Source organism: Clarias gariepinus, chromosome 5 (genome assembly GCF_024256425.1).
Source record: "Clarias gariepinus isolate MV-2021 ecotype Netherlands chromosome 5, CGAR_prim_01v2, whole genome shotgun sequence".
NCBI lineage: Eukaryota > Metazoa > Chordata > Actinopteri > Siluriformes > Clariidae > Clarias > Clarias gariepinus.
The window spans coordinates 8,977,487-8,992,159 of NC_071104.1; the positions used below are offsets into that span (position 1 = coordinate 8,977,487).

The following is a 14,673-nucleotide window of genomic DNA, read 5'->3' on the forward strand; positions in this document are numbered from 1 at the left end:
CCCCAGCTCCATCAGGTTGACATTTGAACCCTTGAGCAAGACCCTTAAACCTATGGCTGACCCTGCACTCTGACCCTAGCTGGGATATGCGAAGAAAGAATTTTATTGTGCAGTAATGTATAGGTGACAAATAATTAAAACTATATATTTTTAATTATTTCAGTGAGTTTTTTGATCATAGGATAAATTTCATGCATGACACAGATATGCTGTAGCCTAAAACACAAAAGGATGACAATGTAAATTGCACTCCTGCAAGATTGATACATTTTGCATGATGCAACTCTGTTCCAGAAAACCTCAGAAGATAAGCCATGGTGGTGTTCAGACTTACTTTAAAAGATCTACAGTATATGTGGGAATAACAAGCATACAGTGTAGTGGAGCTGTACTGCTCAGAAACAAACGTCCATGTACCACAAGATCCTAATTTGGTTGATGTGTACAGGGGCAATGAAATGTAATAAGTGTTTAGGATTTTAAGTTATTGGAAGTGCAAAGGTGCATTATGTTGAAGAAGAAGTGGACTAGCTCATGAACTGTGATCAACTGTTAAGTACAGAAACAGCCAAAGGAAAAAGCAATTTCTCGGTCTGATTGCGCCAGCAGCGATGCACCTGTAGTCCCCAGCGTGATGGGAGAAGGGTAAATAGTCCACGACTAGGCTTAAAAGGTGTCTTTGAGAATGCCTTTCATCCTCTTGAGAAAGCATTTATTATAAATGGTGGACAGCTGAGTGTCATTAAGTGGTTTCATCACCAAATGGTGCTCTTAATGGTATAGTTCTCCAGTATCCTGGACTTTTTCAGGGTCCAGGGTCCAGGTAGGTTTCTTACTAAGGTGGACACTAAGGAACTTAAAGCTGGGTACACTCTCAACAGTGGCTCTGTTGATGTCGGTGTGATTTCAAGAATGATCTGAAATCATTTTTCTTGGTGCTGAATTCCATATTACTGTGATCCTGCCATGCTGCCAGGTGTCCTCCCTGAGGTCATCTCATAATTATGGACTGATTAGGCCTGTGGTGCAATTCTCAAACTAGACTGGTTCATGGTTTTGGAACCCTGAACAGGTACAAAGGAAATATAGAAGAGGAAGTAACACTCTTGAATGTTGAGATAAAGACAACAAGCAGAATCCCGGTGTAAGTGTTAGGGCTGTGCATTTAAGTCAGGGAGCAAATGGACCACCATGGAGATGAGATTCTCTGTTGACCAAATGGGGCAAGAGGCAATCTGGTATAGTAAGCATTCAGAGTGGGAGGCAAAAAGGCTTTGATGTGAGTGTGGACCAGCCTTTTAAAGCACTTTAGCCTAGCAGGTTCGTGAGGGCTTCCTGGACATCTTTGACCCAATGACATGATAAAGGGGTCGGTAAATCCCTACCAAGTTGCTTCGCACATGCTCTACTGTATATACCAAGCCAAGTAGTGATTACTTCAGAGGTAGAGAGTTAGAGTGACCAGTTGTCTGGTAAGAGCTCATTATTAAACAGTGGGATCCTTGTTCCCCATTTCAAATCAAGTTGGTTCCTCAGGAACTGATGAAGTGCTGGTTGGAGGTACAGTAATATGTGCAGCAATTTAAAGTCTGTGCTGGCCTAAATGCTTTATCACATGCTTCAGGGATGAGTAGAGTTGAAGTGCTCCTCATTCTGCCGTTTGTGGTTATTATACATGTACTTTACTCAAGTATGTTTAGCTTTTCAGATTCCCCTCCATAGATTTGCACAGGCTGTAGTGTAAACGTTGTGATCTCCAGACCTGAAGGCTGTGTCACCTGCTCCAAGCAGAAAGTACAGTAGACCTCCCGGTTCACCCATGGCCCTTGGTTGGGGGACTTATTAATCGTTTACATAGTGGTCACCCCGTCCTAATGACCCAGTAATGACCTATGAGTTGCAGAGGTGGAAGGTAAATAGGTAAATTTACTTTGTTACTATACATACATAATTCACATATCTGTACTTTACTTGAGTAGGTATATTATCATATACTTTATTTTTACCCTATTATATATATCTTACAACAAACACTTGGCCTTTTTACTTCACTGCATGATGTTGCATTACATATCTTTTATTAAGAGCTCAGTACTTTTGATCATTAAGTAAATCTTAAAGGTAAATACTTTTGTACTTTAGCTTAAGTAGGACTTTCACTTGAGTGATATTTTACTTGGGGTATCTCAAATCTTATTCAAGAACACTATTGACAGTATCCACCTTTGATAAATTGTTGAAAAGTAATGTAAGATGCTACCTTATTTATAGTCCTCCTTTATTTATTTCCTCGAATACCCACTGGCCAGCTTCTGTTCCTCTAACTACCGACCTGGAATGCAAAAGTCAACCATATGTTCCTCTGTCACGCTTGAATCCAGCCGGCTCATTTTCTCTATCACTGGACAGCTGAACACTCTCATGGGAAAGCACGAACTTCTCCATTCTGTATACATGACCTCACAGATGCGGTCATCTGTTGGTTAATGTCACTTTTCCCACCAAGGCAAACAAAGATAAAGACACTTGCCTTACTTGGAAAGCTTGCGTAGTGTTTTTAAAATGTAAAATTAATAGATTGTGGGAAATGTCTACAGAGCACATCATCACTTTTTAATCTAGATAACTACATGTTAGATTAACCTTTTATTTGTGAAAGCATTGTAGATTTTGTAACAGAATCCCTTTTAGTTTTAGGTAACAAACTCAAAAAGAGTCACTTAGGAGAAGGGGATTCATTTTAGAGTTAAAATAATAATTTTGAAACATTGGTTCAATAGTGAACCAAGCAAAGAGGAAATAAAAATCAACCTCATATAGCATCTACTGTACAATTCTTCCTAACCAAAATATTCATGGCCTGTTATGATGAAGAATTTTTGGATCTGATAAAATATCCTGGATTTGTATGCAAATTTTAAAGAACTATTTCACGCACCTCAAATCAGTTTCCAAGCATTTAAGACGAAACATTCCCAAAGGTCACTTGTTAATTTTCCCTAAAGCATCCGACTGCGAATGCATGAAGAAACCTTCCACCCATTAGCCAATCAGATGCCTCGCGATGCAAGACAAGCATATGTTCAATTTGTCGCTATGCAGTGGTCTGTCTCCTGCCAGGCAGGGAAAACTGGGGGATGGTAACAAGCTGTAGAAAGGCCATCATGGAGAAATGGAGGAGGGGGGCTGGAAAATTTCAGGATAATGGATCGAATTCCACGGGAGTCGTCACGCACCATGTCACACTTTGTTTACGGAAAGCATTTTGAAGGAAGGCAGTTGGAAGTAGGGGAGTAAGAGAGAGCGATTGTGGAAAGATCGGAGCTGGAACTGGTATACCAGTAGAATCTCTGGTTCTTCTTCAATAGACCCAAATAAAGCACATTTTATGGACTACATGTGAAAATACTATTTCATTAATACATTTTGCATTTTATTATTATTATTATTTTGTTTGTTTTTTGGAGCATGCACTGCTAGGCATCATGATCACACCGAATAAACCATTCCGACCTGACTTTTTCATCCATAATAGAGAATATTTTATTTTGTTTCTAGTTTTGCCATCCATCCCATATGATGCAATAGCACAGACTTCAACCGGAGATGTTTAAGAATAGCTCTTGCCAGCTGTGGGTGTAATGCTTCAAGGGCTTGCACAGCCATGCACATTCCTTAGACAATGCAAACAAAACATTAGCGAGGCATGAAATTTTCCATCTCGAACATCAGCAGCGCTCTGTTCACAGCGAATCGGCCTGCATGCCGGAGTTAATAGAGGCGTTTTATTTCCAGCATGACTTTAAAAGCCCTACTGTGTGTGTCTGATGACCCTAATCTAAATCATCTGTCAGATCACAGAGTCTTCAATGACACTGAAAATATTATTCGCTTTTTTTTTTCCCCCTTTTGCGTTTACAAAATTCAGAACATAGGTTTTTAGAAGCTATTTGTATCCATTACTCGCAGAGATGAATAGAGGGGAGGATGGATACCATTTTACTGTGGAAATGGCAAGGCGTGAAATGACTTTCGTTTAAATGCAGATTAAGTTGACAAAACGCAGTCGTATAAAATCTGTGTTCGATTTATTGAACCCGTCCGTCTAGAGCTGGGAATTAGACAGCTCAAAGGATGCAGAAGGCTGTGCTATGCTTGCGCTTGCCAGGTGGTCCAGCTATATTAAAAAAAAAAGAAATGCATCTTTACAAATGTGCATTTTTTAAAAATAAACTGGTTATTATTGATGCATATATAAACCATGAATAAAAAACTAAAATGACAATTTCAATCCAACAGTATTTATTTAAAAAATAAAAAAGCACAAAAAGCATTGTACTGTACACTGCATTTTATTTTCCAGAAAAAAGAAAGTAAGAAATTAATAAATATTGCAGAAACATATCATACAGACATACAAACAGATTCTGACATTCAAAAAAAAAAAAAAAGCTGACACGCTACAGCTAACACTGGATATTAGTGTAAATCATGGCACAAGCCTGCAAGCTGAATAACACTGCCTAGGGGAACTGTGGGGCACCATTCTGAACCGAGTATAAGCCCAGCATCTTCAAAAAATTTTAATAAAATTGAGAAGAGAGTGACCAGTACGTTGGCAAAGATTCCTATGGTCAGGTTGTTTTCCAGTTTGATGCTGGGTCTACTGGTGCTTCAGGCTGCATGTGTTCCAGTTTGCTTTCAAGACTCCGACCAGTGCTTGAGGCTGCATGAGCACTGCTTTTCATGTGGACTAAAAGTGTACTTGAATATTCCATTCTCGTGAGATTTTTTTATTTTTTATCCTCAGTGCATCAAACTGTGCATTTGAAAAAAAAAAAAAAGAAAAGGGTTTGTTCAAAGAGGGTATACACAGTCCTCCAGGCCAGCCTTTTTTTTTTTTTTTTTTTCGAATTGCCAAAATGGGCCAAAGTCAGCATCTTGCATAGCTGAGATTTTTTTTTTTTTCTACAGGAAATTCCATTTGCTGATGGATTAGGCAGAGGTATTAAAAGGCTCACAAGCAATACTGAAAACCCAGGCCGTGAAAAGCTTGGGTACACCAACACACAAACACATGGAGGCACTGGAGTTGGACACAGTAATAATGTTGGTTCCCAACAAAAAGACCCAGTCACTCATGAGAGATACGCTCATCAAGCCAAGCCAGAACTACCACTGACATTATATCAAACACTTAAGACTGCACATAAAGCCTAACAGTCTAAACAGGAAACCCTGGCACTATGACACACGAGCTTGACTTTGACACGTCTTTGGCTTTTTCTAAAAAGAAAGAAGAGAAACACAAGCACTAATAGTTCTGAGGTTAGCATCACCACAAAGAGACAACTGTTGGAAAGCTCAGGCTTTCCAGACCTACAAGTATGAGACACACATCATCCAGTTCTCATCTGAACAAATCATAAAGACAAGAAACTGGTTGGGAGAAAAAACGATGGAAAGACAACCAAAACAAGCCAGGTTTGTCCACAGTGTTTGTCACATCATTTTTTTTTTCTGTTAAGTGCCCTGTTTTTGTCTCCTGTGGTGAAATTCCACAGCAGCTCATTAGCTCCATGAATGTGGCTTTCCTTCGAACATTTTAATTCCTTTTTTTAAAAGTACAAAATAATGCAACACAATCAGCACCTACTGCAAAGTTCCTTGACCTGTATGTCCCCAAACTCATGCCCTATGATCTCAACCATGCTTTTTAGCAGTTCTCCTCGTAGATTATTCCTTCTAAACCTCTGGAAATATTTTGTTTTAGTTTAAACGTCTGTCCAACACCTGGTGCTCTTCTCTTCTCCTGTGGCACCATTTGGTTTTGGTTAGCTTATTTCATGGGTGGGGCAGAATGAACAGACGGAGAAGGACATAAAGTGCAAAGACATCATCCTGCATCCTTTACTGCTTCATCTGAGTCGTTGTACCGATATCTTTAGCCTTCTCTTTGGCCATGCCTCGACACCCTTTCGAGTTCCCCGGATCACTCACATTACTGTGCAGCTCTTGGCCTTGTCTTTACGCATGTCCGAGGTTACAGATTCCAGGTACGGTCTACTGGGCATGTGCGAGGTCCTCTTGGTGGCTCGGGAGGACTTTTGGCGTTTCACGTTCTTGTTGTTCTTGTTGACGCAGGCTAAGGTGGCAACGTGGAAAATGTCCCTCACGCTGTTCTCCGACTGCTGCGCAGAGCACTCGATGTAGGGAGCCGAGATCTGCTTGGCCATGTTTGATCCCTGCATGATGATAAAACACAACTTAGACTTTTCTCCCACTTCTTAAAGTTCTTACTCTATGTGTGGGACAAGTGATAAAGGATGAGTGTTTAAGAACAACTCACCTGATCATATGATACTGGTGTTTGCCTGTGATTTGACAGTTCCACCAAGGTGCTGAGATCTGTACGCAGGTCTGACTTGCAACCCACCAACAACATCTTGGTATTGGGGCAAAATTCGTGGATCTCTCCTTTCCACTATAAACGAAAAAAAAAAAAAACACAATTATTTAGAATCATTATTAAACAGAGGTAATAATTAGAAAGGTTGTTGGTAACCCATTTGGTGGAAAGCCCCAAATAACAATCAATCAGTATGTTTGAATGAACGGTTACATCAAGCTATGGTTACTGCTTGACTAATTGGACTACTGTCCTCGTCCCATTATACGGTACGGCAAGGAAATCAATTTATTGGCCAAAGTAGTCTAAGTCTGATTCCACTACGATATGCCCTCTTTCAGCTTGTTAGTTAGTGCCGTGTTCCCAGTTGACCTATTATCACATTAGCTGGTGGCAAACTGGTAGCATGTTGAGCGGTGAAAACATGGACAACTATACAGCGTTGTATTTCTTACATGCTGTTTACTTTACTTTATGCACAGATGAGATGTCTGCTATTCCTTGTAGTTATGGCGCTACCTGAATGTAGACGACGCCACCATATTGTTAGCGGCTTCTTCCAATGTTATGCATTTTGTGGGACGTCCAGGTCAAAGCCCAGGGCGGGAACTGTGCAGAGTAGACTCTAGTCCAATTTCTATGTCTGATTGAGTTATAGACTCTCAGTTGCATAAATATTCATTTATGTTCTATATCTCTTATCTTGTGTAAGGGTCACAAAGGGTCTGGAGCCTATCCCTAAAGACTTGGGGCACAAGAAACAACTGTTTATAAGTTAAGTTACAACAGGACCCAACTCATTCAACCTTAAATGTACCTACAGATGCCTAAAAAGCAATGTGTCACTTGTTAATAAATTTAAAATGCTAATCAGTGACAAATTGCCTAAGTGGCATAATGCATTTATACAGTAGGCACATGCCGTTATGGGCAAATGATTAACTTTGCATTGTGTCACATGTGTTTTATTACTTATGTGACACACACAGAGAGGCGTAGTAGTGACAACACGGGTCATAGGTCACAGGGCACTCGACCCCACAACCTCTCGATATCACTCATACCGAAATGTGCATACACGTCCTCATCACCCCATCGTTCTTTGAGCAGACATCAAAGCAAAGCGACCAGACCTCCCACACTTTCTCTTTATGCTTCGTACGACCTTTGATTTGACCCTCTGAAGTCTAGACTGTCATCCATAAACCACTTGACCCAGTAAAACAAAAACAAACCAGATGACGGACTGCGTGAACACGCCTTTCAACATCAGGAATGAAGGAAACTGCAAATTAAAGCTGGAGTTATTAAAAAAAAACCTTTTTTAGCACGCTGTCCAGGGTTTCTGGTCGGCTGATGTCGAAACAGATGAGGACCGCATCCGAGTCTGGGTAGGACAGTGGACGTACGTTGTCGTAGTATGGGGAGCCTGTAAAAACAAAAGATAAACGCACAGGTTAATTACAGCACAGGGCAGGACTTAACTATAAGGCATGACTATGGCCATTTGTGCATTGACATTCACACCAGAGCTGATTGCTTTATGGGTTTGTATTAATCCCTTTTTATTTCCTTTATTCTCACAGTCCAGTCAAGAATCCAAGCAGCCTTATAAAATGTAGGTTGTTTTTGAGTCTGTTGTGAGAAAATAAAGCAACAGGACTGGGAACACTAGATCGTTCTTATTTTGTGGTAAGACGTTTGACGTTATTGAGGTTTACCATGTAACAGTGACGATGCCCAGACATGAATTTTTAGCAACCACTTATGTAAAAAAAAATTGGCCGTACAGGATTCCTTCGGGTTGAGTTCTGGGCAGTGTTCTTTTCCTTCAATGTTTTTTGACTTAAGTAATTTGTGTCATCATGAACTAGTGAGAAACAGGCGCAGATGATGGCTGGTGATTAGTATACTCAAATGCTTTGAGTACAGACGAGTACTGTATATTAAATAATTTGTTTATTTATGTTTTTTTAAGTCAAAATAATAATAATAAAAAATTAACCACTCTTTTTTATAAGATAAAATTAAAGTTTGGAACATAGTGAATTGCAACTAAGCTGTAGTCCTCAGTCAAAAATCTTAAAATATAACAAATGAAAGTAAATTACAACAGCCATTAAATATATTTCATAAAGAGATTAATATACACACACACAAACAAATCCCTTACAATGAGGTTAGAAACAAACAGTTGCATTTTTTGTTTGTTTAAAAAAAAAAAAAAAGAAGGAAATTCCACCTCGGCACATCAGGAATAGCAATCAAAACAAGGGCACCCAATGTCATTTCCATAACTTGTTCTTCTTGAGGCTCGTAAATTCAAACCACTGACACGCAAAGAACACCACTGTCACCGTTCAATTTCCTGAGACAGTCCACAAATTCTCCAGTCTCGGAAGCGCCTGCACTCCGTGGTTTTCTAGGTCACAATTAAGACTGGCTGGAGACTCTGTTTGCCTGATGTCTGGAAACTCAAGGTTCTGGAAGATGGAATGCTGTTCAAGTGCCAGGAATCTAGGGAATTAGTCTTTTTTTTCCCACTTAGAAGGAAGAGGGCTTTGTTGACTCCAAACACAAAAAGAAGGAGTTGTGATCCCCTGCTCATTAACATCACACAAACTTTGCGAGCAAGAGGGTGTTACAGGGTTTAAGATTTAGTACTCGACACTATATGGCTATGAAAAAAAGAACAACTTGAGTCTCATCAAATCTTATACATTTCACTTTCTAAGATCTTTCTTTGAAGATCTTGCATATTCAAGTGTGTGATAATATGAGAGAATCATGTGCATTTGCTACAACTTCATCAAAGACTTAATAAAAGTACCATAGGGTATCCAGCTACAAGGTTTTTATTATTATGCTTCCCCTGGCGCAGAAACCAAGTGGAGACAATATATCGTCCGAGGGTTTCCTCCCCTTCAATCCGGTCATGCTACATCAGCTGCTTTCCTGCGTCTACTCTACCGGCAACAAAAACAGCATGGCTGTCACCTACAGCTATCTATTTGAGTGCAAACAAAGTGAGCCAAATGTGTTGTAAACACCAGACCACCCACGACTACCTCAACATCAGATCTGTTTGCCTTCTCCGATTGAAACAATGCCTTCCGGGGGAGCAGATGCAATGTTTCAGCCTAAACCGTCATTCCACAGTCACCTCATGTCTCCACAACAAACACACAACACATTCCCGCGTTGCTTTCCCGTGGTCAAGTCAAGGCACAACATGACCTTACGTGATTGAGATCACGCCCATCCTGCTCGAGCCTGGAATGCTTGGAACCTTATCCTTCTCCACCCCCATTCCTCTAACCCACAACGCAGTGTTGTCTTTCACCGCCGCTTTCTCAACAATATCAACCCAAGACGTTTGGCGCACTCCAACAGAGTCCCTGAACAAAGTGGGTTAAGTAACAGGAATGTCATTGGAATAGGAAACCCCTTAAGTGCTCAAAGCCTTGAAAAGAAAATGCCAGGGGATGTGAATAGTGCTAAAATTAGCCAGAGGCTTGCCCTTTGTTCCAACCTACTTTCAAGTTGGTGGATCCTAATTACCGTTTCCAATCTTTCTCTACATACTGGCTTATTAACACTAGTACATGGGGCACTTTATCTTTTTTGAGGTTTTCTAAAAAGGACCTATAAAGCTCCTTTCTTTCCTATGTCTTGTTGTTATTAGTACTTTTAAGAGGAGGGTTTGGCAATTTGGGCCAGTTCGATGCCTAAATCTTGCTGCTTAAGAACATGTTCTTCTCTTTATGCTCCATCAGACCTTCCCATTCTGTGATGACCTTGTGTCTCCGCATCACCATTGGTGCCACGGACAGACAACCTTGGTGATCATCTTAAAATCAGTGAGCATGGGTGAAGGTGGCAATTTGAAATCCTCCAAATCAGCCTCTCACTGAGATCCTCGCTTGTCTCCATATTGGGCAAGTTGCTTTAGTTGGTTTATTTGAATCAATCGAGTGTGTCATGCTTTCAGCTGGACTTCCTGTTGCGAAAGGAAAATTTGGCAACAAATGGAAACAATTCATGACTATCGGTCATTTCACAAGGGACTTAAAAGAGCTCTCGCAATCTCAATCGCAGTAGGCTCTCCCCAGGAAGAACCCCAACAGACCGAAAGGATGTCCTGTATTACTTTGTAAGTAATACTTGCTTATCTACAACAACCGTGGTACAGAATGCTAACTGTTGTGCCATTGTTAAGACTCAGTAGCTACACTATTGTTATGATTATGAGCAGCTATTCATATTCAGGTGCCTGGTGGTTTAAGAGCTAATTTAGTGAACACAAAACCAGATGCTGAGAGAAGATAGCTGCAGTGGCGTCACCCCAGCAAAGTTCCATGTTTAATGGTGAGTTTAATGGTGCCCATTTAAGATTTCTTTTAAGGTTAAGGTTTGAGACAGACATGACCTGTGTGAGTTTCCAATTTCCATGTTTGTGGCCACTATCTCACTCTGTGCTACTGAAATAAATTGGGAACAGAGCAAAGGGTGAAGCCCGGGCAGAGTTCTCATGGCCCCTCCTCCAGGCCATAATGGCAGATTTTAGTAAACAGCTGGCTGAGTCAGTCGACGGAGAGAGATCTGCTCCAGAATGTAATCAAGCGCCAATGCATGTGTCGTAATCTGTAGCTAATTGCATGATCTAGGGCCAGTACAGTCACAACTCAAACAGTCAGTGGAGTCCCTGAGACCGCGGAGAGATTTACTGCATACACAACCCTTGACATACATGAGTCAAACAATAAGACGTGATTTATGGCTTTGTCTGAATGCAAGATCCTTTGCATTTTCTCTGTTAAAAAACCTTGCATATCTTGTGCTGTGATCATGTGACTCCAACTACAGTTTCCCTGCTTAGAGGGGTGGAGACGCTCCCTGCCCTGACGAATTACCACCAGGCTGCTCTGCATCGCATGCATTCCAGACAGAAGTGTCCCATGCGTGTCTTTGCTAAATGAGCTCAGTTCTTTGGGCCAGCTCAGCATCTCGAGTGACCCTGAAGCGTTCCCATTTCGCACCTAACAAGCAAGTTGTGGTCGTCCATCATGTAAAGTCCTTGAGAATTTTCCTCTTTTTCGCTTGCAAAAGGAGATCACTAGAGCACTACAGTGAAAAGCGTATTTAGTTACTAAACAGCAAAAGTCCCAGTGTTAAATGAACACCTGATGAGTTTATTCTATATTAATCTATAAAAATAACTCCCTGTATTGTTTATATGAGTCAAATGAACTCTTTTGAAGAAGTCTTTGAAGTCTAATAGAAGTCAGTGCTTGGAATTAAGTGGGAATGTAAAAGAATTTCTGAAAGCTTCTGAAAACATTGTGTAAAAGTCAGAGAGTGACGAATAAATTGCAGGGCTGTAAGGAAATGCAAATGAAAAATAAATAAATAAATAAAAACTGCTTTCTTACCTGACGTGTCCCACAAACTGAGTTCAATCCTTTGGGACTCGATCTCAAAGCTGGCTGTATAGTTCTCAAATACTGTTGGCACATAGTTCTACATGGAAAGAAATAATTACAAATGTGTTTAGAAACACAGCTTAAAATGGATTTAATTGATGTTTGTAAACAATCCTTTTATCACAAATTGTGCGGTTTTACAGGGGGATACGGTAAACCTAAAGATTCTAAATAAAACGTATTTACTAAAAAGCTAAATTTTTATAATTTTTTTTTATTTAAAAATTATTATTATTATTATTATTATTATTATTATTATTATTATTATTATTTTGACTGGTACAGAGTATAATTGTCCTGTACCTGGGGTTGTATCATTAAAGGCCAAATGTACCTTAATACCTTTAGTATCACATAAAATGCCCATGATATACCTTAAACTAGCTTTTAAAGTCTATCCATCCATCTAGGGACCTCTGTAGTCCAACTAGGGATGATGCAGGCCGATTGTGATTACCATTATATTTATTCCCATTTTTAAGATCATTCTATTACCTCCCATGAACATTTACACACTAAGGGCAATTTGGGAATTCCAATTGGCCTAGGACTGTGGGAGGAAACCAGATTACCTGAAGGAAACCCATCAAGCACGGAGAGAACATGCACACTCCATGCACTCAGATTCCAGAAACGGGAATCGAACCCGGACCCTGGAAGTGCGAGGCTACAGTGCTAACCAATACATTAGAAATCAGAAAGTGTCACAGATACGGGTCAGCAACACAGCATAGGTCAATGATGATTTATTGTGATGAGCTTATATGAAAGCCCTGCCGGTGTGTGTTAACGGGGAGGCTTCAGATTTCAAACAAAAGTTATCATTACTGGTCTGAATTTTACCACTACTGGAATATATGGGAATGACCTCTCAACTCTTAAACTGGGCATATTATTATTATTATTATTATTATTATTATTATTATTATTTGGTCACAGAAACAACAGTAAAAAAAAACGTGTATCCGTGCTATTCCTTTGCCTATGTGACCCATTTTTTTAAATTTTTTTTTGCTCAGTCATGTTTGTTTGTATTGTTGGTTAAAATGAACTAAAATTCAATTATTCATATCCACCTGAAACTCAGACTCTACTGTTGTGCACTTTGCATTTTGATTTGTCTTTATTTGTCTGATGACTGTACATTAATTAAATGTCTTCAATCACAAAGAAGTTTAGCAAAACAATTATATAAATATATTAACCAGTCCTCATATGATAAGAGTACTAGCATATGAGGATATTCAGGTTTCAAGAGGATATTGCCCAGGTTGTGCTAAAAAAATAAAGAAAAAAAGAAAAAAGGATATGTCACTCTATACTGCATAGCCCTATATATTTTTATTAAAAAGAAAAAAACTACCCAATAATGAATAAAATGCTCTGACCCTTAAGGGGTCTGCAGGTTTAGTGGTCTGATTAGTCTGTACCAAAGATTGTGCTTTTTATAAATAGAGAATAGTAATATGAAAACATAGGTACAATACTAAAGGTATAAAAACTGTCCCCTAGACGCAAGAGGATGCTATTGGAAAAACTTTGTCTCTAACATCTGAGACATGATGCATAAGAAAAAGAGCTAAAAAATAATAATAATAATCATGCAGATGGTCATTACCTCTGGAAAGCAGTCTTTGGCGAAGACATGGAGCAGTGCTGTTTTGCCGCACTGACTGTCCCCAATCACTACTATCTTACACTTCACACTCTGACTGGCATCCATTCCAGACATTAGGCTCGAGTGACTGTCCTTCATGGATCTAAGCGATAGTCCTAAAGGAGATCAGGGTCGGAATGAACTCCAGGGAAAAGCGCAGCATCCCCCGATCACTGGATCCCGGTTATTTAAAAGGCACACTCCAGTGCTGCAGCCTGCTCAGCGATCCTCATGCCATGTGAAAGCAATGAGCACACACACACTGACACACACTCACACACAGCCGGCCCCCTTTTTCTCCCTTTCACTACTGCAAATTGCCTGTTTATACACACACACACACATAGAAAGAGCGCCCTCGATTGCCAACAATCATTTCCAGCAACCTTTTTTTTCTTTTTTTTTATGGGAAACTGAGTGCTTGATGAGAAAAATTACTTTTTTTTGTAATCGCTATCAAAGAGGGTGATTTTTAAGTGTGCACGTCTGGCCAAAGCTTCAGGAATTTCCTTGGAAAATGTATTTCAGGGAAAAGCAAGAAGGGAAAATCCAAGCTTTTCCCCTATTTTTTTCATGATACATTAGAACCATTATTTCTAAAGCCGTCCTTTTCCCAAAAAAAAAACCAACAAAAAAAAAACATTTGAATCATTCATTCTTCTTTTTTTTAAGAAGAACAAAAGGCAGTAATACACACCAAATGGAAAGTCAGTCCAATGTACACATATTCACACACTCATTCATATTTTGAACAATTTACTGGAACCTGCACTACTTATTTATTGTCTGGCCTGCTTTATCTATTAAAAAAAAAAATTTTTTTAAAGGTTTTGTCTGTACATTGATCACAACTCGCTCTTTCAATGATATCTGTCTGATGTCTGTCCTGGCAGATTTTGTCACATGTCTGGAGAAAATTAAATAAATCTTTGCCAGTCTTTCTGTATTTGCATAAGTTTAATCTATTTTATAAATAGTAAAATAAAAAGCAGTAATATGAAGCGCCACTATGAGAGAAAACTCGACCAGCAAATCCGCAGCAGTCCAACGAGAGGGCTGACGACGAAAGTAGCACAGCTTAGCGTAAACAAGGCGTAAGATACTCAACCTTTTACCTTTTTATA

The 14,673-nt window shown here is 39.6% G+C and overlaps 1 protein-coding gene across 1 annotated transcript; it reads right to left on the reverse strand.

The window, feature by feature from the left end:
* Positions 1 to 4,294: 4,294 nt before the first annotated feature.
* On the reverse strand, positions 4,295 to 13,850 carry LOC128524078 (rho-related GTP-binding protein RhoE-like). The gene is made up of 5 exons (XM_053496393.1): positions 13,511 to 13,850; positions 11,842 to 11,929; positions 7,729 to 7,838; positions 6,350 to 6,484; positions 4,295 to 6,245 (listed from the first exon to the last, which is right to left on the reverse strand). The coding sequence occupies exons 1-5, from the start codon at positions 13,646 to 13,648 to the stop codon at positions 5,997 to 5,999; spliced, it is 720 nt and encodes a 239-aa protein (XP_053352368.1). The 5' UTR covers positions 13,649 to 13,850; the 3' UTR covers positions 4,295 to 5,996.
* Positions 13,851 to 14,673: the final 823 nt, after the last annotated feature.

Bases quoted from the DNA above. Each gene is read 5' to 3' on its own strand.
- LOC128524078 (XM_053496393.1), bottom strand. From the start codon at position 13,648: ATGAAGGACAGTCACTCGAGCCTAATGTCTGGAATGGATGCCAGTCAG. The intron at 7,839-11,841 runs GTAAGAAAGCAG...TTGTTTTTACAG, and splicing joins CAGTTTGTGGGACACGTCAG to GCTCCCCATACTACGACAAC. The intron at 6,485-7,728 runs GTTTTTTTTTAA...TTTCGTTTATAG, and splicing joins TGGACAGCGTGCTAAAAAAG to TGGAAAGGAGAGATCCACGA.